The sequence below is a fragment of the Pogonomyrmex barbatus genome, unplaced genomic scaffold (genome assembly GCF_055798465.1).
Source record: "Pogonomyrmex barbatus isolate J1 unplaced genomic scaffold, ASM5579846v1 scaffold5, whole genome shotgun sequence".
Lineage (NCBI taxonomy): Eukaryota > Metazoa > Arthropoda > Insecta > Hymenoptera > Formicidae > Pogonomyrmex > Pogonomyrmex barbatus.
The window spans coordinates 11,808,807-11,833,734 of NW_028297149.1; the positions used below are offsets into that span (position 1 = coordinate 11,808,807).

General features: G+C 37.7%; 2 protein-coding genes and 1 long non-coding RNA gene across 4 annotated transcripts in view; 1 reads left to right on the forward strand and 2 right to left on the reverse strand.

The window, feature by feature from the left end:
- Positions 1-434: 434 nt before the first annotated feature.
- Positions 435-2,407, reverse strand: LOC105431569 (inhibitor of growth protein 1). The gene is made up of 3 exons (XM_011645828.3): positions 2,058-2,407; positions 1,397-1,600; positions 435-1,312 (listed from the first exon to the last, which is right to left on the reverse strand). The coding sequence occupies exons 1-3, from the start codon at positions 2,191-2,193 to the stop codon at positions 732-734; spliced, it is 921 nt and encodes a 306-aa protein (XP_011644130.1). The 5' UTR covers positions 2,194-2,407; the 3' UTR covers positions 435-731.
- Positions 2,408-3,088: 681 nt separating this feature from the next.
- The window catches only part of Jupiter (microtubule-associated protein Jupiter), a 57,530-nt gene continuing 35,690 nt past the window's right edge, over positions 3,089-24,928 (forward strand). Inside the window, exon 1 of one of the 2 annotated variants that reach the window (XM_011645829.2) lies at positions 3,089-3,258. In XM_011645829.2, coding sequence (XP_011644131.2) covers positions 3,203-3,258 — 56 coding nt within the window. In that variant the 5' untranslated portion in view covers positions 3,089-3,202. Of the gene's footprint in view, positions 3,259-8,413; positions 8,847-24,928 lie in introns of those variants that run through there. The other variant, XM_011645830.3, reaches the window with a different exon arrangement.
- LOC148935455 (uncharacterized) lies at positions 7,276-8,147 on the reverse strand. The gene is made up of 2 exons (XR_016140337.1): positions 7,972-8,147; positions 7,276-7,795 (listed from the first exon to the last, which is right to left on the reverse strand). It is a non-coding gene; the product is annotated as an uncharacterized LOC148935455 (long non-coding RNA).

The following is a 24,928-nucleotide window of genomic DNA, read 5'->3' on the forward strand; positions in this document are numbered from 1 at the left end:
TCAACAAAGAGCTTGAAATAAAAATTATTACTATTACAACTATTATATTATTTATATATTTTGATCTTTCATATTATATTATCATGACTTTCCAATTAACACTTTCATGGGATTCTTCAATCATCCAATTAATTTATAATTATTTACATATTGTATTTTTACTTTTCATTACATTTACTTTAATTCATGTATGTGTGTGTGTATATATATATATATATATATATATATATATATATATATGTATATATAAATATAAACATACATATGTGTAAATTGTATGCTTTTTGAACTTCTGCAGATATTTTGCTCAGTATTTGAACATTCTCTTCTAATAAATGAATATATATTAATATATATTCATTATATATTAATATATATATTATAAGACATCATATCATATAATATCATAATTTACATGAACCCAAAGAAATGCATTTGGATGTAAATGTGATTCATTTAATATTGATAGCAATTATATGTACAATTGTAAATATCACATATACATTTAGTTTTTACAATTTATATGCAAAGAAATATCGCTCTCTAAATAAAATCCTACAAGAAAAGAAGAAGTTACAATTTCAGAAAAGAAAGTGGAAAAATATAATTTAAGATTTTCGTAGATATGATCTCAAGTTCCATGTTGAAAATTAAAATCTGTTCTACAAAAATCTCGATTAAGTCCAATTAAGTTTTTCGAGATTTTTAAGTTTTTCGCTGCCGTGCTCTTGCTATGATTTCTCTTCTTTTTCTTTATTATATCTTTCCAATTCTTTGAGAAATTGTGCCTTAGGTTTCATGACATTAGGTCGATCACCACGACACTTGGGACAGAACCATTTGCCTTTGGGTTTTGTCGATAGAGAAACGCAAGAAAAATGGAACCATTCTATGGGACACAAATCGTTGTCACAGAGAATCATTTCGCCATAAGATATCTGATCACACAGACAATAAGTCGGTTCATCAGGATCAATAGCAAGATCATCTTCTGGTGGTGGCGGTGTATCCTCACGATGTTGATTTTGTTGATTGCCTTGCCGAGATTTTCGCTTCTTCTTTTTACCGGTAGTAGCAGCTGTCGTCTTCTTCTGATTTCCATTACTCGTATTTGATAACGCCGAAGATCTCGTTTCTGCCATTCCAACTATCATGTCCATGGAATGTGTCGATTCTATCAAAGCTTCAGTTCTCGTTCTTCTCGCACGTTTTGGTTGACGTTCTGCACTGTTCGCATGACTTGCATTATTCGAATTACTATTCAAATTTGATTCACGGATTGATTCAGAACTTTCCTGTTCCTTTCCAAAATCTAAAAAAAGATTAAAAATTAATATATTAGAATTATCCTCGAGTATCGTATTTATCAAATTGAAAAATATATAAAATACCATACCTAGATTTCGGTAATCTAAATCTAGCTGTCTAGATTTGTTTTCTATAAGATCCTGTACTTGTTGAACAATCTGTAACTTTTCATCTCCTATTTCCTGTGCTGCAATTAAGGCTTGCTGTACTCTTAACAGTGCTCTCCTTTTAACTACAGGATCCGTATCAATCCTCAATGTTTCTTGATGCTGATCTACTTCACGTAGATATGCTATAGAATAAAACAATATAAATAACTGCAATTCATAATTTTAACAATCATTCTTATAAAAAGCTCATCAAACTCATGAGAAAAGCAATACAATCTTTTTATTTCTCTTATCAAAAGATTCACAAATCTATTCACAAATCTTGAGACTATCATTGACGATATGTTACTTTTCTCATAAAATCAAATTTAAACAACAAGAATATGTTTAAAAAACTGTTCAAAGAAAATTTTTTTTTTTTATTATAAGCATTATCATAAATTAAATCCATTTCGTACCAAATTATCAAAAACCGCTATTGAAATATTGTTACCCACAAGTAATCCAATACGCGAGGTGTATCATTGGAAAAAAAAGCCACGCTATCAGAAAAATAGAAAATAGCATTGTGTTCGGAGAAGTGCCAGGAAGCACTCGCAATCGAGATCGGAAGAATGCCGGGAATGTGATCGAAATTACTTTGACAAGTGGCATCCAGCTCGCGTAGACGAGAAACATGTCTCTGCAGGTCGTTCGGCAGATTTTCCACACAGTCCAGGTAGTTCTCGATGTACGTCGCCGAATAGAGTGCCTCAACCACCGCCTGATTCAACATTGTCACGCTGTTGTTCCTCTTTCTCTTTCTTTCACTTTGGAGCGTCCCACGCGCAACGACAACGCACGGTAAGATCGTTGGTAATCGGCTACTGTTGTGATTCTTCGCACCATTTATATAGACTACACGATATACACGGTAGTGTGTGCGTAACGAATTAATCTTTACCTCTGATTATTCGCGCGGAATAGACGACGCGCGCGGCAGAACGAGAAATTCCTCTAGAGTCACCCGCGCGCTACCTACACAGTTACGAGAACAAAATGGACGATCATGGATGATGCGCGCAGTTTGATTTTTATCTATTACAAAAAAAAAAAATTCCTTCTGATTGCATTTGATATATTCCCTTGTTCTAGAATTATTTCGCAATCATATTAATTTAAATGAAAAACATTCTATCTGTAAAAAATAAACTTTTATTTAAATAATCTGAATTCATATCTTTTTAATATTCATTTTAGGAAAAAAAAATTAAAACTCTATTAAAAATAAGACTTATGAATTTGAATTTCTACTTTTCGAAATTAAGAATTAATTAATTGGAAAATTCATGAACGTATTTCTACTTTCTCTTAATTATCTTGCTTTGGAAATGATGGCGTGATTAATTCTGAAAATATTTCAACGTTTATCTAAAATTCGATTTCTGTTCAGTTTTCGATTGGAAGATGAAAATAAAATAAGAGAATTTTAGAAATTTTAAAAATCATTCAAAATTTTTTAAGGAATCAATTTTGTAGTGCGAAATTTATCAAAATTTGTACGATTACTAATTATTAATTATTAATCACTTTCGTATGTTTAAACGCAATTTAATCGCTACACTGACTAGCGATCTGACGTCATCGTGATCGCGGCGCGGGTGGCCAATCGTGCGTCGCGACAGCATTTAATTTCCGAACGACAGAGGGGAGAGTACTCGATCATCCGGCAGTCCGGTAGCACCGCAAAATTTTCGCGAATCTCGGTTCATCCCACATCCTCAGCAGCCGATCTCACCGCCGAAATGACGTCGACCAACACATACCAAGGTCTCGCCGATAGCAGTCGCAAATCCAGCAAGTAAGTAACACGGGAGTATTTTTTTTTTTTGCGCTATCTTCTTGCCGTTCGTGCCGGCAAATCATCCTGTATCACCACCACCACCCGTCGCCGGTTGACACTCGAAAAAAAGATGCACTCGCTCGACGCGAAACGAGCGACGTATCGACTTTCATTAGCGCCTGCTGACTTTATTTAAATAACAATACACGCATGAGTCGGCATCAACAAGTTTTCCTTGCGGCCACTTGTATTTATCTTTCTTTTTTTAGTAACATCCGAGCAACGCTTGACACCAGAATTATGCGAGTATAAAATATTCTGCATGTTTGTTGATTTTAATTTTTTGAGATTTTGATTCGAAATATTGATAATTTTATTTTGAATTGATTCTTTCTGAATCGATTCTTCTTGGGGATTCTTCTAATGTTTTTCCTTTCATTAAAATTTTGTATTTTTTATCTATAACGATTTAAATCTATTTCTCTCATGTCTTTTTGATTATAGAATTTGATTATAAATATTCTTTATTTTAAATTCCATTTACGTGTTATCGATAAATTTGTGAAGAAGTTCGCGAAGTCAACGATAGATCGCGTGCGGTGTATTAAAAGACGCGAGCGCGTCTATTCTAAAAATATTATATTTGCAACGTAATATAAAAATGAATATTTAAATTGTTCAATTAATCAATTTTAATCAATTTTCAAAACAATTAATACTAATAATAAGAGGTAAAATTTCTATATCATAATAATTTAATACTCAATGTTGAATATAAGAATCTTGCAAAAAAAATCTGAAAGAAAATCATAAATTTAAATGAATAATAATACTTTGAAATGAATGATAGTACTTTGCTATCTAATCGTGTTTAAAAGATCATTTGTCATTTTGAAAATTAATCTTCTAACTTCAATTTTCTATCATGCTTGAAACAAATTTGTATAACGTGTAACTAGGAAATCTTAATCCCAGAATATAGATCAACGATTAATTTTCAAATTTTTAATACTTTATTATAAAAATCAGACTTCTAATTTCTATTTATATTACCTATCAAATCAAATTTGACTATTAAAAAAATAATACAGCAATAAAATATTAAGCTAAATATGATAAAAATAAAATGAGACATAAAAATATAAATATGAATATATCACTTCAAAATTACATAACTTTATAGAAGATTAAAAACATTTTGCTATTTCGATCGAGAAAAAAATCAATCGCTGCTCGGTCTAAGAACTTGTCAACATTAAGATCGTTCGTTCTAGAACAGCTTGTCCTATTGTTTGTAGAAGCGGAATGCGCCGAAGATATATTGGCTGTAAAAATTTTTCTCGGGTTCGCGCAAACGTGGTTCTACGCCATTAAACGGGTATCGTATATTTAAGCGCGTTTAAAGCGAGTGTTAAGGAAGTCCTGTGGTTTCGCACGAAACAGGATGATGAGAAAGAACGAGAGAGAAAGAAAGAGATACTCGGCGCGGGACTTTGTGAAGTCGGACATTTCGTCGGTATTATTTTGTAAAGAAGCTGTGCTAGAAAACACTGGTGGTTTACCACCAGTATCGCCTAATCATCGCTGGTGCACGCTCGCAATCAACGAGTACTATACAGGATGTTTCAAAGGAGGTCAATCATTCGACAAGTGATTAAGAATCCAAAAACAAGAAAAAAAGTTGGAACATAGATTCGGAAATGTGTTGTTTTGGAATTGTCGCCATTTTTATATTGAACTTTTAAATTGCTTTGCTTTCGAATTTTTTTGTCAAAATTAAAGGAAGACGTGATCCTTACAAGTTTTATAATGTAATCAAAGTTAAATAAAAATCGCGGATTATTGTAGCACTACACAGAATACACCACGCGAAGATACAGTTCGCTTAGCATCTCTTGACAGAAATCAAGATTCCACAGTTGTACATCCTTAATAAAGCAGTTAAAGTATGCTAAAGCTTATAAAACTCATAAAGATCATCTCTTCTTTCAGTTTTGACAAAAAAATTTGAAAGCAAAGCAATTTCAAATTTCAATGTGAAAATGACGATAACTCGAAAACAACAGCATTTTCGGGCCTATATTCCATATTAACTTTCTTTCTTACTTTTGGGTCTTCATTCATTTCCCGAGTGATTGACCTCGACTTACGGAACACCCTGTAGGTACATTCAGTCGCGTGTACACATGTACGCGTATACATGTGCACACGGTCTCAATGTGCGGTATCTCGAAACGATTAAACTAACATTCCGTCAAGTCTGACATGACACGGTTGATACACACATATTGAATTGCCGTATATCATACAAGGTATATCCCATCCGGTGATACAAAATATGATACACGGTAATTCGGTAACATAATATATAATTAGCGACAGCGCGGTCTGCGCTAAATTTGACAGTGTTACGTCCGCCGCATCCGTTCGTCGTTTTTAACATTGCAGTCTTCACATATCGATGTGCTTCGGGAAAAAAAAGCACTTGACTTGGTAGAAATGAACCTTCCATTTATGTTTAGGTCTAAGTAATAGTACTGGCGTAATTAAAAGAAACGCGGGCGAACGACGGCGCACCGCGTCGCGGTTGCTCCTTTCGTTTTTTCATCCCTTCGTTTCATTTTATTTAGATTTCCGTTACGTGCACGCATACATTACAACCCGCAGAGTTTCCCTCGTCAATATTATCGCGTCCTGGTTTGCGTAATTACGCGTTACTCGAGCTACGATGATTGGACAAGACCTCGAACCTCGTGTCCCGACGTGTCGCAGCCTTTTTTTTCAGGGCGATAACATATGGCTTATTATTTTGTATCGGATACGTATATGAAAGGGGAACATTAATGGCGTGTTGTTGCTTGTAAAGACCATGGGCGCCATGGGTACACGCCCAATGCGAACGACGCCTACAATATCGAGGGCCAAGTCCTGCTGTCACACACGACTGAACGAATACTCATAAATACGCGTGATATTGAATTAATAATGAGAATGTTGAAGGGAGTTTCAAGAGTTTCCAGGGTTTCTATAATTCTTAATAATTTCTGTTAATCTTATCACTTTTTAATATTCAAGGTGAATTCAGCCATATCTGATATAGCATGCATGAATAATTCGATAAAAAATTCAGTTTTTTTTTACTCGCGCTTTCATTTTAATTCAATTTCATATTGTTTGCGATATAAAAATTATGCGCGATACTCGACATTTAAATATTGTGAAACCTGCGATTTCCTGCGATGTAGCATTCTGCATAAATAAATCGATTTAATTCCTATTCATAGACACGGAAATCATCATCTGTGATAATGAACTATGAAGCGATTTTTTTTTTTCCCCTGTCTACTTGAGAATCCCTAGACTTTAACGATGCGTTTTTCTGAAGTGGCTTATTCGAATGCATCGAACGCATCCGCGGAACGCCGCCGCGTAAGCGAGTAATACAAGCTCCAAGCTTGTGACTCATCGCGGCTGCTAGCGTGCCACATAGAGGCGTATACATTTAGGTCCCCGAAGTAATTGCATAGGTACACGACGTTTCTGCCTACCCTTTGTTCGCTGTCCTTCGTTCAGCCGGTCATCTTCGTTGTCTTTCTCTCTTTCCCTCCCCGTTGTACACCTCTCTCTTTATTTCCCGACGACTCGTCGCTGCACGCCGCGCGTGCAGGAAAGGCTTCCACGTACACGCGTACGTACACGTGGGGATGAGGAAATGACGCTGGCAATTTGCGGCGCGACGCCCGCGAATTCGTGGAATTCCACGATCTCGCGGTCTACTCGTTCGCTGGCCGCCTATAAAAAAAGACGTTTTGTTCGTTATTTTATACAACTTGACGTGAAAGATATTCACAAAATTGCAACAATTGGCATTCTTTTGGCATATCTGGTACATTTGTCTCTCCTATCAAAAATATTTAATTATATATGATATCTTAAAGATTGTTCATATCTCTTAAAGTTATGTTTTAGCGATTTTAATTAGCAGCGGATCCAATCATATTAATTCACGATTGAATCCACTGCAATATTACTACGTTATTTTTCTTTTTTGTTTTGGAAAAAAAGTGCATCGTAACTTTATCATAAAGAATATTAATTCGTTATCATTTGATTGTATAAATGGATCGAACAAAATCGCGGAGTAAACATTTAGTGTGCGATCACGAAGCGACGAAACATTAACGAAGTAGACTGACCACTCCGAAAGTGGGTTGAACGTATTTTTAAGTAACCGCGAGATTTTGCATTGAAAAGGAAGAAGAGGAACACGGCGACACGGTCGGTAAGATAAATATAACCGCTGTCGCTGGCCCGGTTTTAGCGTGCATTCCCAGGAGAAAATCATCCGGTGTCCGTGACTGACGACGAGCCTAAGGGCAGAGCCTCGTAGTTATTTGTTGGTTGACCTGTGTAAGGGCCCGTCGTATACTCCGGCTCCCGCAAAGTTGCATCCGTTGCGACGCACCTGCCTCGGTTTATTCGCACGCAACTTCATTCTTTGTATTAACATTTTTTTATGAATAATTCTTTTTCCTTTCTTGCCACATATCTCTGTCTAAAATATGAAAAGAAAAAAGCTTATTTATAAATTAATTTATTTTTATATATCTATATTAATGAATTATATTAGTAATAGATAGTAACTTTACAGATTTTTAAAAATTGTATTGCGCGCATATATTATTTCTTTTACACGCGATGTAAAAAAATCTTTCTATTTATTATATGTACCAACTCGAATCAACGAAAGTGTGTTTCTACAATCCGCAAATAGAAAATATTCGTTGCGTTGTTTTCGGCCGAGGGGGTTCCCCGAACCCCAAACTCCATGCCATAACCGCAGGACTTAAGGCCCCGTGCACAGTTGCGCTTGTTGCACCGCGCCGCCTCTCCCCTCCTTCTCTCATTCCTTTTCTCTCTCTCTCTCTCTCTCTCTCTCTTGCATATTCGCTTCGAAGTCGTCGGCCGTTCGCGCGCAACTTCGCGCCGCACCTCGCCGCCGATCCGCCATCAGTATTTCGCGATCGTGCGCAACCAGCAGCGGCCGCCGATCAACCGAGCGTAGCATTCACCGTCTGTGCGCGCGCGCTCTCAAGCGAGTCTCTACCTCTCCGTCTTTCTTTCTCTCTCTCTCTCTCTCTCTCTCTCTCTCTCTCTCGCGCGCGCGCGCGCACGCACGAGAGTTTCTCGACTTTTTCGGAGGTGGCGCCTCCACTTCGCGCTCGCGGCGCACACCGTCTAGCGTCTTTTCTTCCCGCGGGGCCTTTCGCGCCCTCTCGCTTTCACCCGTGCTCCGTCTCTCGCTCTGTCCTCGCCTCGCTTTCCACCCCGTGGCCCCCGTGCTCGTGCGACGTGCCGAATCCGCACGAACGAACGGAAAGACTGCTAGAGCGTCGCGCGTGACCCAACTTGACCCGCGTCATTCGCGCTCGCGCGTGTGCCGGTACAAATTTTGTTGCGTGTCCGCGCTTTCCTCGCGAGGACGGTTTGCACGCGCGACAGTTCTCCGCTTCGGTGTGCTTCGAGGTTACCGAGTGGACAGCAGTTACTACAGGGGAAAGAAAGATGTGGGCCGGTCAAGACGACACGCAGAGATTCAAGACCAGGTGCGTTCTTCTTCGAATTCATGCACGTCTACTTGCACGCACGCACGCGCGCACTTATGCTCGTTTTTTTTCATTTCATTTCCTCGATTTTCTCTCTTTTTGACAACTGTTGCCCGACATAATCTAGCGGTTGTGCTATGGCTTTCCTTTCCTTTACGCGACTGGTTCGAACTTGATGCGATAGATCGAGATAGATGAGTTAAAGGATTATTCTAAAAGTGCGCTTTAAAGCTCCGGCACCAATAAAAATTTTCAGATAATAATGAATTTTTAAAGAGTGCAACAGACTGCAACTTTTATAAATTGAAGTTTCATAATATTTTATAAAATATTTAGAGTTATACCATGAAAAGAATTTTTTTTGGTTAAATAATTCGTTGAATTGTCAAATTCAGTTTTAAAATTAAATATATTCTATATAATATATTCTTTTAATATAGGACCGTTTGTCGCTTTGTTGTATTTAACAAAGGGTATGCGACATGCGCGTGCAGGTCTCGTTTCGATACTTCCTTTTCTATTTTTCCTCTCTATCTTTTTCCTTGCGTAAACTGCATCGATCTACAATGTATTTTTGAAATCGGATTGCAATTTTTATAATACAATATGTAATGTTTCTTGGAAAAAAAATTGTTCAATTTTTACAATTGTCATGATTCATATCGCATGAATCATGTATCAAAATACATACACTTATATCGAACGTTTACGAAGGTCAAGTGCGATACTTACCATTGTATAAATATATACATATAGTGTCTTTTTATTTGTAATTAGATAAGGATAGAGATAAGGATATTAATATACTTTAGATTACTTTAGAAAAATTATAAAATTATGTATAAAAATAATCTAAGCTATGTTGTTAACCAAAAATTTATATTAGAATTATTAATTTAAGATTTGATAACGCAAATGTGTCGCTACTTACTTCGCGAATCTTTTATACATAAAATCGAAATTTTAATCAACGCATAATCAAGAATGCTTAAGCATAGTTAAGTATTTTTAATTAAATATTTTTAATATATATATTTATATATTTTATATATCATATTATATTTATATATTTTAAATCTCAAGATCACGATAATTAAGCGTTTTTTTTTTTTTTTTTTTTTTTTTTTTTTTTTTTTTTTAATTCGGAGACCGTGCTTTATCTCCAAAATCATTAATTAAATATATTCCATAATCCAATTATAATGAAGTGCCTTATAAGCCTAACAAAGAGAGGCTTGTAAGGCTTGGCAATTGTCGCACTTAATGATGGAAGCGGAGGGGACACTCGCGAGATTCTCTCAGAGAGACAAATACCTCGGCCGATTAAGGGCGTCAAGGCGAACGGGAATCGACTACCAATCCAGTTTCTATTTCTGCGAGACGCCCGTGAAACGAGAAAGGCAGTCAGTCGTGCCGTTCGTAGGTACGTAGCCGTACAAAGGTTAATGCCGGCGCAATGAGAGCAACATGAGACATTCGCCAGACGTGTTTCCACCATATCGTACAAGTCACGCCACGCTAAGAGGACATGCTACATCGAACATCATGAATCTCGATTGGTGGAAATTACAGCGTCTTCCGCACCTGCTCGCCCGAGCGTGTAGCGCAGCGCATGCGACTAATCCGGAAATCGAGATAAACCAGACCAACTGTGCGTGATATATCGGTGTCTCCAGTTTTTGTATGCGTTTTCGCGAACGATGAATCAGGATCTTTTATCAATTACGAACGAATAAATTGAAATGGCAATGGTTGCAAAAAGTAGTTATATCTTTTTTATATAAAAGATAAATTTGCTATTACATATTTAATAATGGTGAATATAAATAATCGTGAAAGTTAATGATTTTAAGATTTTATATTCTTTTAAGAATTTTAAGAACAGAACGATGGATCTGACAATTTTATTGCGCGTTTATTTCTTTGATGGAAACAAATAATATTTTTAAAGTTCTGACGCATCGAGCATATGACTCGGATTGCTTTCTTGATAAGATATAGTGATAATGCGCATACCAGTAGATAACGATATGGCTCTTCGAAAGATAGAATTCGAGAGAAATAAACATCTCTATGAAGACGGAAATGATGAAAATTATCATAGTTCCATCAATCGAATGAATGCTATATTTATCGACATTCTCGCGAGTCACGTAACAATTCAAGAGTAACAGATCCTTACTCATCTTCTTTATTGAGCGATGTCACGCGAGTGTTGTTGAAATAAACAATCACAAAATAAGATATACTAAGAATCCTAGGATATACTAGGAATAAGGATTAACGCGCATTTTGATGCTCGTCGACCGTTTTCGTGGGGAAGAAAAACTCAAAGTCCGCACGGCCAATGACTCCGACTTGCGTGTTTCATTGGCTGACTCGTTGTCGTTTCCTCCCGTCTTAAGTACAACGTCTAATTGCTAACAATTTTGAAACGAGGATTGCTTGAATCGCCTCGAGAGCATTATCGTGGACAATAAGTCGAGGTTGGGCCGCGTGGGCGTTTCGCGTGAATCTCTTTCCGCAGGATATATACATTCGACTGTCTTATCAAACCTGTCGGAAATGTCATGCGATATGAAAAATCCTTGTTGCACATTCGAGATAATTCGAGTTAATATTTTAAACGTGACAAAAAAATATAAAAGGTATATTTCTTTTTTTCGTTTGCGGTAATTGATGTAAAAAGACTATATTTTCAAATTTCTTTAAAAAAAATATAAAGAATAATTTTATATGCGATGATCAACAACGCATTGTTCTTATATCTTTAAAATTTTATCCCTTTTTTAAATCGAATATTAAGAAAAATATCTTTTTTATGAAATTTTGTTTAAACTCTTTAAACATCTAATTAGTAGCCTGTAATTAATAATGATAAAAAGTTCCTTTTCTATTGTATGTAAATGAGACAAGATAAACTGTGCAACCATCATATCTGTGAGGTTACTTAAATAGAAATGTTCGTTTTATAATAGTAATTTTATTGATCAAACATATTAATTGATTCCAGTGATTATTGAAATGTGATAATTGAAGGCACTCTCAACTATATCTCTTCTCGGATGTGCGAATAATTAGCGCGAGACATGACAGTGTCTCTTGATACTTTCATCCAGCTTGATACGACGCGACGCGATGCGACGCAACGCGATGCGTACGTGCGTATGTGCATGCGTGCGTGCGTGCGTGCGTGCGTGCGTGCGTGCGTGCGTGCGTGCGTGCGTGCGTGCGTGCGTGCGTGCGTGCGTGCGTGCGTGCGTGCGTGCGTGCGTGCGTGCGTGCGTGCATGCGTGCGTGCGTGCGTGCGTGCGTGCGTGCGTGCGTGCGTGCGTGAATACGCATCGTATGTATAATATATCCTTGTTCGCTCGCTCGCTCGCTCGCTCGCTCTCGCGCGAAGTGCAGTACAAACGCGGGCGCAGTGCACCGTCATCGGTGTCCTGTTGCAGTGGGAACGTCGCTTTTGCTCGTGTACAACTCGTTTGACCGATCCTCCCGTGTACGTTCCGGTACTCTCATTCGACCGGTTTTAAAAGCTCCGCGTCGTAAGCGGCACGAATCGCTCCGTAATTTTTTTCAAACGCGCGATATTCTTGCCCCGAATTAAATAGCGAAAGAGAAAACAATTTGGTGTAATATCCACATCATATCGATTTCTATTTGCTTGAAATAAGAAAGAGATATATTTGCCGGCGATATCGTCGCTTTTTCATAACCCATGCGAACCCATGTCAATTTTTCCTTGTTACAAGCTTAAAATGCGTTATAATGAAATTTCAATAAGGCGTTTATCACTTGGCGTGCTAACGTTTAATATGTATGCCCTGATAACTTCCTGTTGGCAGCGTACGCATTATTAAATTTTTATGCGACGACCGTGCACTGACATGCGTTCCGTAATACACGCAAGAAATGCGAGATGCGTTTGTAATACGCACAAGAAACGAGTACACATCGCTGACAGCTTAATAGTATCCCGCCGCTTTCGATAAGAGAGAGAGAGGAAGAGAGAGAAAGAGAGAGAAAAATGGCTTATTAAAACCTTTTCATAGTCATTACATAAATGAGTCTGACATTATTGCATACCATATGTGCATCTAATGAGGCCGTTAAATTATTTAGAGAATGTCCGGCAAAGAGCGCGTATCCATAAGTGTAACGTGTAACGTCTCACATCCAGATGTGTTTTCATCTTACAATAATATTGTTTAGTAGATGCACGATATTTACGTTTTAATCAGACTATGGTTATGAGATTTTATATTCATGCATAAGTAACGTTTAGCATCAAGAGCGTTAAAAAGGGATAGCCGATGGAGTTTACAAAGTTAAGAAAATAGGAAAGCAGTCGTGGGAGAAAGAGGAAGGCGAAATGAAGGATGACATCTTTGCTGTTAGTTTGCCATTAACCGGAAATTGCGCGAAGAGTGCATTCGGTTGTAGAATTAAAATCGCGCGATTATTCCCCTTTCTATCTACAAACATGTAATATACATCAGGATTGCTTTGTCTTGTATCGGGATCCGATGGAATTGACAAAAATCTCAAATCACTTCCTTTGATATCTCGGGCATCCGTGGTCGACACACACACACACACACACACACACACACACACACACACACACACACACACACACCATACATACATACATACATACACGCACGCACCGAGCACCTTCATCCTGCTGATCGGGCTAGTTAACGCCTCGCGCGCTCGAGGCGCGTTTTATAGAACGCATTGCTCGCAGCGAGTCCATTAATCTCGCGCGGGCAGAAGGGATGTTTATCTCGGCTCATTGTTGATAGTCGCGCATGTGCAACATATGCGCGGCCGCTCGCGAAAGCGCATCGTGGTGTGCGCACGCGAAGGAAATCATTTGCCCGGGGAAATTTACGGTTGATCGTGCGATTACGTGCTAACGTGCGCGTTCCGGCGGAACCCCGCGAGCGGGATATTATTGCACATCCCGCGAGCGGAACTCGCACGCACGCCTCTGCTGCACATTTTCCCGCGGAATGCGAGAAAAGCGCGTCTCCCCGTCCCCGTCATCCGTCCTGCCGTCTGCCGATAGGCAAAGCGTGAAAAGAATCCAAACACACATCTTTCTCAGATGACATTCGATCGCTATCATTATTTTCTTTATGTATCGCGTATATTCTTGCCGAATGCCGCGAATATTCTAGTGTAATGTGCTTACTTTGCGACAGACGGACTTTTCGTGACGAGATTACAATTAATAAAATATTTAAGAGAAAATTCATATTTGTTCGCGCAATTGCTTTCTTTCGTTTTCTTAATTATCATTTTTTTTTTTTTTTTTTTTTTTTTTTTTTTTTTTTCGAATTGGTTAATCGATATTGAGCAATTAACACAATTAATCGAGCTGATTCTCGAAGGAGTATTCCTCTTGTGGAATTCATGCGATCGCGATAAAGATGTAATACTCCGATGTATTGCTCCTACATACGGCAAATACCGCCTCTTTCGAAAGAATAGTCTCTTTCGTTTCACTTTTGTTTTCATTTCCATTCTTTTGGCAGCAAAATATAATATTTAAATTTTGACAGAGAAAATATGTATATTTTTACGTATATATATTATTACGTATATACATTATTACGTATATATATTATGTTCCACTGACTAAATGCGTCTGAACATCTGGGATAAGAGTGGTTCCTCCTCGGCATGTTCAATTAGGGAAAGATGAGGCACTTTTAGCGCGTGACAGTGCGATTTAAGATGTTTTAATCGTAATGCGATACAATTATACGTTCGCTCGTTCGTATTGGTTGAAGCTTAATGACCTAATCGAAATGTATTCGTTGGATTAATGAGAAGAAGTGGAACCGGCCGCTAGTCGGTTCGCTTTGGGATTTCACTCGCTTGACGCGATTTCTAATATCTCCCGCACTGTGCGTTTAACGTTTTACCGTTAGACGCTAATTGTCCAACAAGACGTGGAAGAGCATCCGCCTTTAACGATCCCGCTAAATGCTCGTTTGTAATGTAATTCACAGTGATTTTAATTGCACCCCCTAACAAACGAGAATCGGCAAGAACTAAGCAGTTTTCTAGGTGTGCCGCTCTAATTAAAACCACATCTAAATAGTGTCTGCAACGTTTTATAAAAGCCATTAGATTGATACAATGCCATTATGTTGATGGTACCGTTATTACGGTAACAATATTGATTATGATTGGGTGTCCTTTACGAAAATAATTTGATAAATCGTTCGCCTGCGATATTTTTCGTACGTACCGCAATTTCCCTTTGATTTCCTTTGTGTTAACGAACTTGTGCGCCTCCGCAATATCACGGGCGCGTGTCACAACGGTGGCGGCGGTGGCGGCGGTGGCGGCGATTCGATAATTTATTACTATTGCACGCTAATGATTCGTCAAATAGCATAAATAATGTCCACGGCGACGCACTATGCTGCGGGCCGTAACCATTAATCTCGCGATTCCGGAACACGCGAAAATTACATACGTGCTTGCCGATTATTTACGACACATAAATCACGCCGATCTTAATATATTCCGCCGTGTATTATAACATTACAGCTTGAGCTCATTTTACGTTACCGCGCACTCTTTTCAGATTTCTCAACAGATCAAACCCGGTCATCGTTTTGTTTGCGCATTTGTCGTCGTGTCGCAAGATCAAAGTTTCGATTTTTTTATTCTTTCGAAAGCTCAAATTGCTCTCTTCATTCGATATCTAAAAGTGCGATTTGAATTACAATTTACATTAAGAATTTTATATTTTTTTTTATTACGATAGAAAAATTAAAAATTACAGATTGGAAATTTTTATTTATATTAAAAATCTGTAAAAATTGAAATATTTTTTCTTTGAAGTATTTTTTCCTTTTTTTTTTTTTTCTTTTTTTTTTCTTTTATTTTATGATGTAACAGCATTTGTTGCTGTAAAATAAACACTTTAGATACGCAACAGGACACTTCAGGAGGCTTCGTGTTCTCCCCAGGTTTATGTTTAATTGTGATTCGTAATCATTTAAACAAAGCGTCGTTTTTTCTCATCCCGTTATCTCTTACACGCTATAATTGTAGCTACGTTAATTCTATACCATGACATTCATTAAGAAGACTATAACATTCTGTTTTCTGATGTCACGAGATTATCTAAAATTGTGTGATTTCCAGAGCTACTAGTTTTCATTTGTCCGATTATTTTTTTTTTTTTTTTTTTTCGACATTCGCGCGTACCGTTTTGGACAATCCGTCGCGCTAATTATGTGTAAATATTACGCGGAAAGACGCGTGTGCGTGCTCCTGGACAAAGTAAAGTAAAGGAAGAGACCGGAATCACGCTTCGGCATGCGTGGCGTTTTTCGCGAGTTCCTCCGTAATCCTAGACTCCTGGCGATCCCGCACGTGAACGATAACCGTGATTGTTCTAGGTGTTTTTGTATTCATATATGTGTACGGTACTCTGTTATTAATATTATGACATTTCCTGTTACCAGAAATATACTTGGATAACTCAAAGCCAATAGTTCTTCAATAGAAATTCAAAAAAATTTGTCAATATATAAGATTTAATTTTTCTTTTAATTATGATGATAATCGATATCGAGACGCGTTAAGGGAAAACGACAACGAATAATCGGTGTCTTGTCGAATTTGTTTTTAAATGAAATCGATCGTTCGTTATCCGAGAGATTCTTAGCCACACGCGTGACTCTTATCGATATTCCTCTCGCGCTCGATTCGCGTTATTGATCACCCTACGATTCCCGATGTCGAACGAACATCGCGCAACAGGTACGTCTCAATACATCCTCGAGCATGTGCCGTTAATTCGCGGCGATTTATTCCGAGCGTTTTCATCAACCCGCATCATGATCGGCATTTCTCATCGGCGTTTCCTACGTGGCGCGCAGGCGATCGGCCGACGCGATTCGCGAGCGTAATAGAATAATACGTTCCGGAATAGAAACTCGCGGTCTCTAATGAGCATGCGCGCTCGTCAAACCGCACTGCACGCAAATCGCGCGTAAGTATAGTCCATCATTGTGCAGCATTTCTAAAGGACTTGATACTTAATGTGAAAGGCGCCCGTCTGAACGTTGCAATCGGGCCGATATTGACCGGGGCTCGGTCGCCCGGGATTCACGTCTATGGATGCACGTTTTCACGTGCGCATCGCGCACTCACGCACATTACATTACATTACATTACATTCACATTCACATTCGTTCGTGCCCCGCCCGGTGAATGCGTGCGTGCGTGCGTGTGTGCGTGTCCGTGGGTTTGTGCCTTCATTCATGGCCTCGCCTTTAGCACGTATCCAAGCTTCGAGAAAACGTCTCGGTCTGTACTCTTTCACTCTGTCTGCGATTATAAAAAAAAAATCTTGAGAGTTAAATCGAATGTTATTCATTTTTTTTCTTTCTTTTTTTCTTCAATTTTGTGCAGTGTGTTATATAGAACAAAAAACAAGAGAGTTTGAAACAAGAGTCAATTTTAATGCCACAAGAAGAAAAATGTATCGATCTCTTTCTTGCAAGATCATTGCGATCGTCAATTATTGTAAATTGCACTTCCTAAAATCCTCCCGAGATGACATGCGAATATCTATGGGCAAGTTATGTACGTACGTGTTTGCGCGGCACGTACTTGGCGGATGTAATAATAACGGTGGTAAATTATGATATACCACATTGTATATAGATAGATAATTATCTTGCCCTATACACGTACGATAGCTATGCTTTATGCCATGTGTATTTATTGTAAGAATTCACGAGAGAGAGAGAGAGAAATCGTTTAGAACACACGCGATTTATACTTCACTACAAACTGCAAATACGTATACATTTTCAAGTAGGTAAATCGGTCTTCATATCTTTAACTATAATTTTGATAAGATGTATTTAGCTACAAACAAATATTTAACTCTCTTTTTTTTGTCGGTCTCCGGTTTCCGGTTATAACGGCAATGCGACATCCGGTGCGACGGAAGCGCGTTGCTGTAATTTACCGACGTCGAAACTTAAATTGGCTGTACATCGTGAGAAATGACATTGTTAAAAAGATTATCATTACCATAATGAAAACTTATATTTCATGTAAAAAGATGTAAAAGATTCATGTAAAAAGATTTCTTTAGACAGAAAGAATCGCTTGTTGTATAACAAACAAATAGTTCACGATTTGTAATAAAAATTGTTAAATTATATAGCACGACTATCATTTAACAATTTTTGTTAAAAATTTAATAATTCTAAACTATTGTTCTTCTCCCGTTTCTCTGGATTTTATTTTGTCAATTTTTATAATTTTCATTTTCACTCGTATATAAATTTCTGTTTGTCGTACACAATCATTTTCGTTATAAAATCTGCGATAAATACAATTATTGCTTTTCATGAACGTTATTGTTCTCGAGTTAATTTGCGATGACATGAATACACGCTCCAATTGTTTCTATTATCGTAGTTTGGTTTGTATACGCCGAACTGATTTACTTTCTTTTTTCTGTTCTAGGTGAGTATATATTTGACGTAGCTGTCAGAGATCCGTGTACAACGATCCGTAAGTTTGTTAGCTACTACGCGTTACTCTCATTCTTTTTTATTTGTCTTATTTTAAATAATTAAAGGAAAAGAAATTAGCTGCAGGATACACAAATACACGTACAAACTATTTGATTCGTGTGCTGATTCTTTAATAAGACAGTACGGCCGTACTAATCATTAAGAACTGGATACCGTAAATGCATGTACGCATAGTACAGGTCACGTATCGCACACGTGACGGTAAGATCGTGATATTTTATTGTCGAGAATCTAGTGCTCGAACACGATTATCCGGTTATCATGCTGTCCGTAGTTTATACGTTTAAAGGCAAATATAAGAGAGAAAACTAGATTTAATCACCTGAGCACGTTGAACGAAAATATTAAATCTATAGATTCAATCAACATAACATGACAGATTAAATTCTGACTTTAATTTACTTTTAATTGATATTCGATTAGCTCTAATATTTTAACTCTATTTCTGTTTTAACTCAAGAGATGATGATTTATTTTTAAGCTTGGTTTTTTTTTTTTATTTTTTTATTTTTATTTTTGATTCTCGAGTGAATTACGGGTGAATTTTATTGTTTCCGATTGTTCAAGTATTCTGTTTTTCTCCTCTTCTTTGGGAATAACTTTTTGCTGGATTCAAGCCACTCATATTGTTTTCCTCCGTCAAGCGGACTCGAGTCAATCGAGCGTTACTGAAATTTTTTGTCATACTCTACGCGCAGTTATTGATCTCAGGACGTGATTATCGATCGTTCTAACCCGATCGGCGTAAACTGCTTTATGTTCCGTAGCATCTTGTTTCTCGACGAAGGTACTCGAAGAAGGAAGGTCAGATGTGGAATCACGTTTATCTTCTTGTGACTTTCCCCTTCGCGGTTTCGATCGAAGCGCGTCGACGTTCTAATCTAACTCGTGAATCCTTTGTCATAAATAACGAAACAACTCAACGTACTTATAGTAATAATATAGGGAAACATACTGCGAATATTAGTATGCACGTTGCGAACGTAATGGGAATATCATGAAATAATGTCGTGTTTACTCCTTCACGTCTTCCTAAGTTTAAAATATGTTTCCCCTAAAGTAAAACCTACTTAAAATTAATCAAATTGTACTTTGAAACAGAATTTATATGCCACCCAATATCGTTAATTAAATTTAGTATTAAATTTTTCTCGTGGAAAAATTTGCATCCTAGATAAATTACCGTTGAAAGAAAAAGTTGACTGGTGTACTTTGTTCTGAATAACTTTATTCGTCTAATCATCGCCAAAGATGTTATTAAGCCGCATACGTCTTGAGCGTGAAAAATTCCAGAGCTCGTACCATGAAAGTGAAACAAATCGGAGCAGGGCGGAAAATTCCTTTCGAGGGGGAATCCGGTCGGGTACTTTGCTCTCGATAAGAAATCCGATATACCACGAATACGCGGGAGTGATTTCCTAATACCGATGTCCACAAAGACGCGCGATGAATGGGCCTCTTTTACCATGACGATCGTGACATTACGTCGTACAAACAACGCCGCAGAAAATCGGCCTTGCACAAGCGTATCGGAACTAATCTGCCATGCCGTTCTTACAGAATCCCATGAAACGTTACGGCGAAACTAGCATAATACGTGCCGCCGACTAGAAACCCTCTCACTGTTCAATTTTACAAATTTTATAAGTGATCGTTATTTCCGCGTAATAAAATAATTTTAATCTCACAGTAATTGAATTGAAGAATTACAAAGAGTTTAAAGTGTAAAAATTGAAAAACTATTTCTTTATTCGACATATATTTTATTCGGATCTATTTCGTTATTACTTGTGAAATATCAATTTCACGATTAAAAGACACACTAATTTTCACGCGTCTTCTTACAATTCTCCGCACCGCAGTTCTGAGCGATTGCTGGAAGTACTGAAGATACGATAAGAAAATTAGCGGCTTACCGATAAAGGGCCAATGAGGATTTCCCGCCTTCTGATCGGAATAAGGAGTTGCCCCGGGCTCGTTGTGCATCAGATCGCGGCGGAAGTCGCATGAAAATCGGTCTCGCTTACCTGCGTCGTAATGACGGGAAACGTTGTAATTGCTAGCGGGCCTACCGAGCTTGGCCGGGTGCGTTTTATCGGTAACCCGAGCGAACTTCTTCGCGTTTAATCGAGCGGAATGAGACAGAACAACTGTAGCGGCGCCCCCTTTTCCACATGTTGCACGCAAATCACCTCGTACGATGATTTCTGCACGCCATCGATCAATCTTGGCGAGCGAATGTGGAATTGTGGACTCCGACCGCGGAACTTCTAAAATATTTCAAGTTTGAACAGTTTGAAACGTCTATAAATCTTAATGAAGGTATAAAACTCGTTGTCTAACTCACTTCTTTTACTTTAACTTGAAGAAATCCATATTTAATTTTCCCAATAATTTTTGTGTACCCAGAATTCCGACTGCACCTCGTAAATTTGTTTAACGTCCTCGCGACTGGATTTTTGCGTCGGTCGTGCACCGCGTGCAACGATGGACAAAAGCGGACTGTTCCTTTCCACGTAAAAAAAAAAAAAAAAAAAAAAAAAATCGCAGACGCTTTCTACGCTACGTTCTGAAAACCCATTTCCATGCGACATTCTCGTTACGTTCCGCCAAGTTTGCGCATTCCGGGATAAATTACTTAACAGTAAACCAGTACCGCGTGGTCTCTTTAAAAGAATCTTCTTCGTTCGGGAACATTAAGGTCCGATGAATACCGTTGTACCGTGGCTGATCGTGTGTGCAAACGTCAATGTTACACACGATAATCCACATCTCTGTTTTATTTGCCGATTAATTTTTTTATTTGTTGCTATAAATCATTCTGTGAGTTTTATTTAATTTAAAATATAAAGGTATATCGGATACACCTATTATTTTGTCTTGAACAATTTGCAGTGTCTGTGACGTCACCTATTTTATTTTTATGTTTTTATGTATTTTTATTATTTAATATGTAAATATATACACGCATATTACACATGTTTACCGTTTCTCAATGACTGCGTATATGATGTATACTAATGTGACATTAGAATCACCAGGAAGCGAAGTCTGTTAATCTTCTTTCCTTCCGCGATATGGGCCGATCATAAATGACACTCGGACAGAGAATACGACATTCGAACCGTACAGTTACAAATATGACAAACCACATTGTGTCTATCCGACACGTGCTGTAGGAGGTAAACCGTTAACTAGAAATGTACGTATCAATTCCTGTGACACCTGGGCACATTCGAAAGTATAATTCCAATTGTGACATTGTCATCAATTACCTATTAAATTATCATAATATACTGCGTGATTAAATCATTCTCAATATGACACTTATTTCAAATAATTTCAATTTTTTTTTTTTTTAGATCAAAGTAATACATTTAAAGAATTATGCATATTCGAAACGTGTTTGAGCGAAAGATTATAAAAATTTTATTATAATAATTCTACAATTGATTGTGATGTCTTATTCAAGTGATATGTGATTTTTCTTAACATTAATCATTTATGTTTAAATTCCCAAACTTGTAACTTATTCGATAAATATCTTTCTCGACGCACGATATACTGCTCGTTTAACAACAACTGTTTCTAGCAATCTCTCAGGAATTTATAGTTTCCCGAAGACATGAAGAAACACGAAACATGGTTATACTTCATTGCTCGTTCTTTCGTTTTCTTGCGAGAAAATCGCGTTACCGACATACTTCTTCCCTCAAACCTCGCGGTGATCTGCTTTTTTTTTTTTCCTTCTTTCTTCATTGCCCGCACCGCCGCGCATAATCACGTACAACTCGGAGTAATGTTTATCTGACAAAAAAGCTTAGAAACCGGCAGAAGAAAGTCCCATCGCGCAAATTTCTACGAAGCTCTTCAACACGCGATCGCGACCGAAGTGGATGCGAAGTTCACCTGCGTTCAATTTCGAAATTACTTTAAATTTAATTTTTCTTCCCTTGAAATCAATTTTTTAAATTTAAGATTTTTGTAAAGATTTTTTTCATCTCGCACGAGAATAATTTTGGTCGATGATAAATTTTCTTTCTCTCATATTCTATTAAAAATACATCGAAGAGCGACGGCATCGAGAAGTTTAAAGACATTAGACAGTATCACGGAGTCGTATTTTGAAACGTATTTTGAAAGGTATGTGTGTACGTACGATTGGACGCAGGTATATGATAGTGAAGTATACGCTAGATTGATCGCACACTTCATTATCGTGTTACAGCTGCATACGGGATAGCTGTCGCATGCTTCCCGGTGATACAGATATCCATTTCTTCGATTTCACAATCTTATTATCGCGAGCCGATTGGTGGTCAAATCTTCGTTTCTCGGAACGTGACTCCGTTAGATAAGAGCTCGTAAATTCCCCGCACGATTTTCACTCTCCGGTGCAACAAGTTTGCAATTGGCGCGAATGCAATGCGACCGACAAGTCGCTTCGAGTTAATCTTTAAATCGATCGAAAGTTAACCTTGCTTCGGAAATTGGGGGAAATCGACTTCCGGAAAAATACGCGTTTCCGAGATAGAACTTAATCCGTTATAAAGCCGCTTACTGCCGCCGGAAGCGTCGTAACACTTTGCACATCGAGTGCGAAATTAATCCTCGCGGCTTTCCTCGAGATAACATCGAGCGACATTAATCTTTATATGAAAGAGGAATTTTACAGACGAGGAAAAATTCAACTTATTTACATTTTGTTTATTTTATCCGACAATATCGCGGTATTTTATTTAATGCGATCTCGGTTGAGAGGACGTCCGGTGGTTTACAAATATTTCAAATATTTCGCTTATCATATTCTCGATGATTCAGACGCGCGGTAAATAATATGAATACATATTATATTGAAATGTACCGTGAAAATATTAGCACGCAATGAAGCATGCGTGCAAATCGCATCTTACAACAGTTTTATCACCATTCTGATTAGAAATTCCCGCGAGTATCGCCATCGTGACTTGTGTCCGAACACAGGATGTCGTCGAAATTTTAATTATCCTCTTCGATAAAATGGACATTGTATGGCAAAAGCATACTTTCGCGGTTAGAAAGTTTACGAGATAAACGCGCGATTTCCGGGAAAAATCGTCCGCATTAATCATACGCCCGCGGTGATTCTCGCGCGCGCTGCTGAATATGGACCGATCATCATTTTCTTCATCTCCGCGCGTTTCTCCTTCGAGAGCCGGAGATGTAACGACTCAGATTTAAAGCGGGCTTTTGTTTTGTTCTCTCGGCTGTGCATCCCGCCTTCAAGACCGAACTCAACTATGTTCTCACAAGTTCTCAGGGCCGCATCGAGATGATACTAGCCAAACATAAGCCATGAAAATGTGAAGTGTTTAATTTGTCAAATTATTATTGGATTATTTTGTAAATGTAACAGTACGTTGATAAAATACTGATATCGACATCAATTGTCATTTCTATGATTTATATGTATATTTTTACAAAGTGTTTTCAGTACTGATTTTAAATAATTTTAAAAGTTCTAAGCAATTTGACTCATTTGCTCTCTGATTTTTTTTCTTTCCATTCTTAGGAAAAAAAAATAATATAATGTAAAGTTTATAATATTAAGATGGAAATATGAGCTCTTTAATTAGTTTTATCTCGATCAGCCCTGCGACTTTAAATTGCGTACCGTTAAATTAATTTCGAATACCGCAGCATTGTCAGATCGTTTTTTTTTTTTTCCTGTTGCGTTCGGCTTCAATGGATACCTTTTATCCATCGATCATGGATTTGGACAGCTTAGAGATCTCGTCTCGCTTGATGCGCTGACTAGAATGAGAAAGTTTTGGTTGCGCAAACGTAAATCGAGAAGATGTGCATTACCGAGATGACCCTTGTATCTGTTGTTTCTTTTCAAAAGGTATAAAAATATTATCGAGTGGCACTTGGAATTTGTTTTAGTCGGAATATAGTCTTTTTTATGTAAATATTATTCAAAATATTAAAAAAAATCTCAAAAGTTTTATGCTAAAAAAAAGAATCGCTTTTGATACACGGACTTTTATAATAACGGAATCGCCTTTGGCTCGTCTTGTGGTTATAGTGGTTATTTGTACGATATGATAAATGGAGCGATCAAGTTCGGTCCGGCTTTCCGTTGACCAGAATAATACCAATCTTTAAAAAAAAAAAAAAAAAAAGAAGAGTATTGAACTGCGACGTGAACAAAGCAAAACTGTTCACAGAAACGTGGATGAGTCTATCATTTGTTCAATGATTAAAAAATGTAAGACGTTCAGTGCGACGCAAAAGGCTGCATGTTCGCAAAACTACAACTGTTTCCTATCGCATTGATAAATTAACGACTCGCCGAGTTGAATCCCACTCATTGATTTTCCGCTCGCCTCAAGGCACTATTTGTCGCGCTCGATTATCCATGTAGAATGTTGAGAGATACTTTCAACGGACTTATTTTGTCACTTGCATTTCATCTCGTATGTTGCTTTCATAATATGTCATCGCATA

Coding starts and splice junctions, on each gene's coding strand:
- LOC105431569 (XM_011645828.3), bottom strand. CDS start 2,193: ATGTTGAATCAGGCGGTGGTTGAGGCACTCTATTCGGCGACGTACATC. Junction 1,601..2,057: donor GCTGGATGCCACTTGTCAAA/GTAATTTCGATC, acceptor TTTATTCTATAG/CATATCTACGTGAAGTAGAT. Junction 1,313..1,396: donor TTTAGATTACCGAAATCTAG/GTATGGTATTTT, acceptor ATCTTTTTTTAG/ATTTTGGAAAGGAACAGGAA.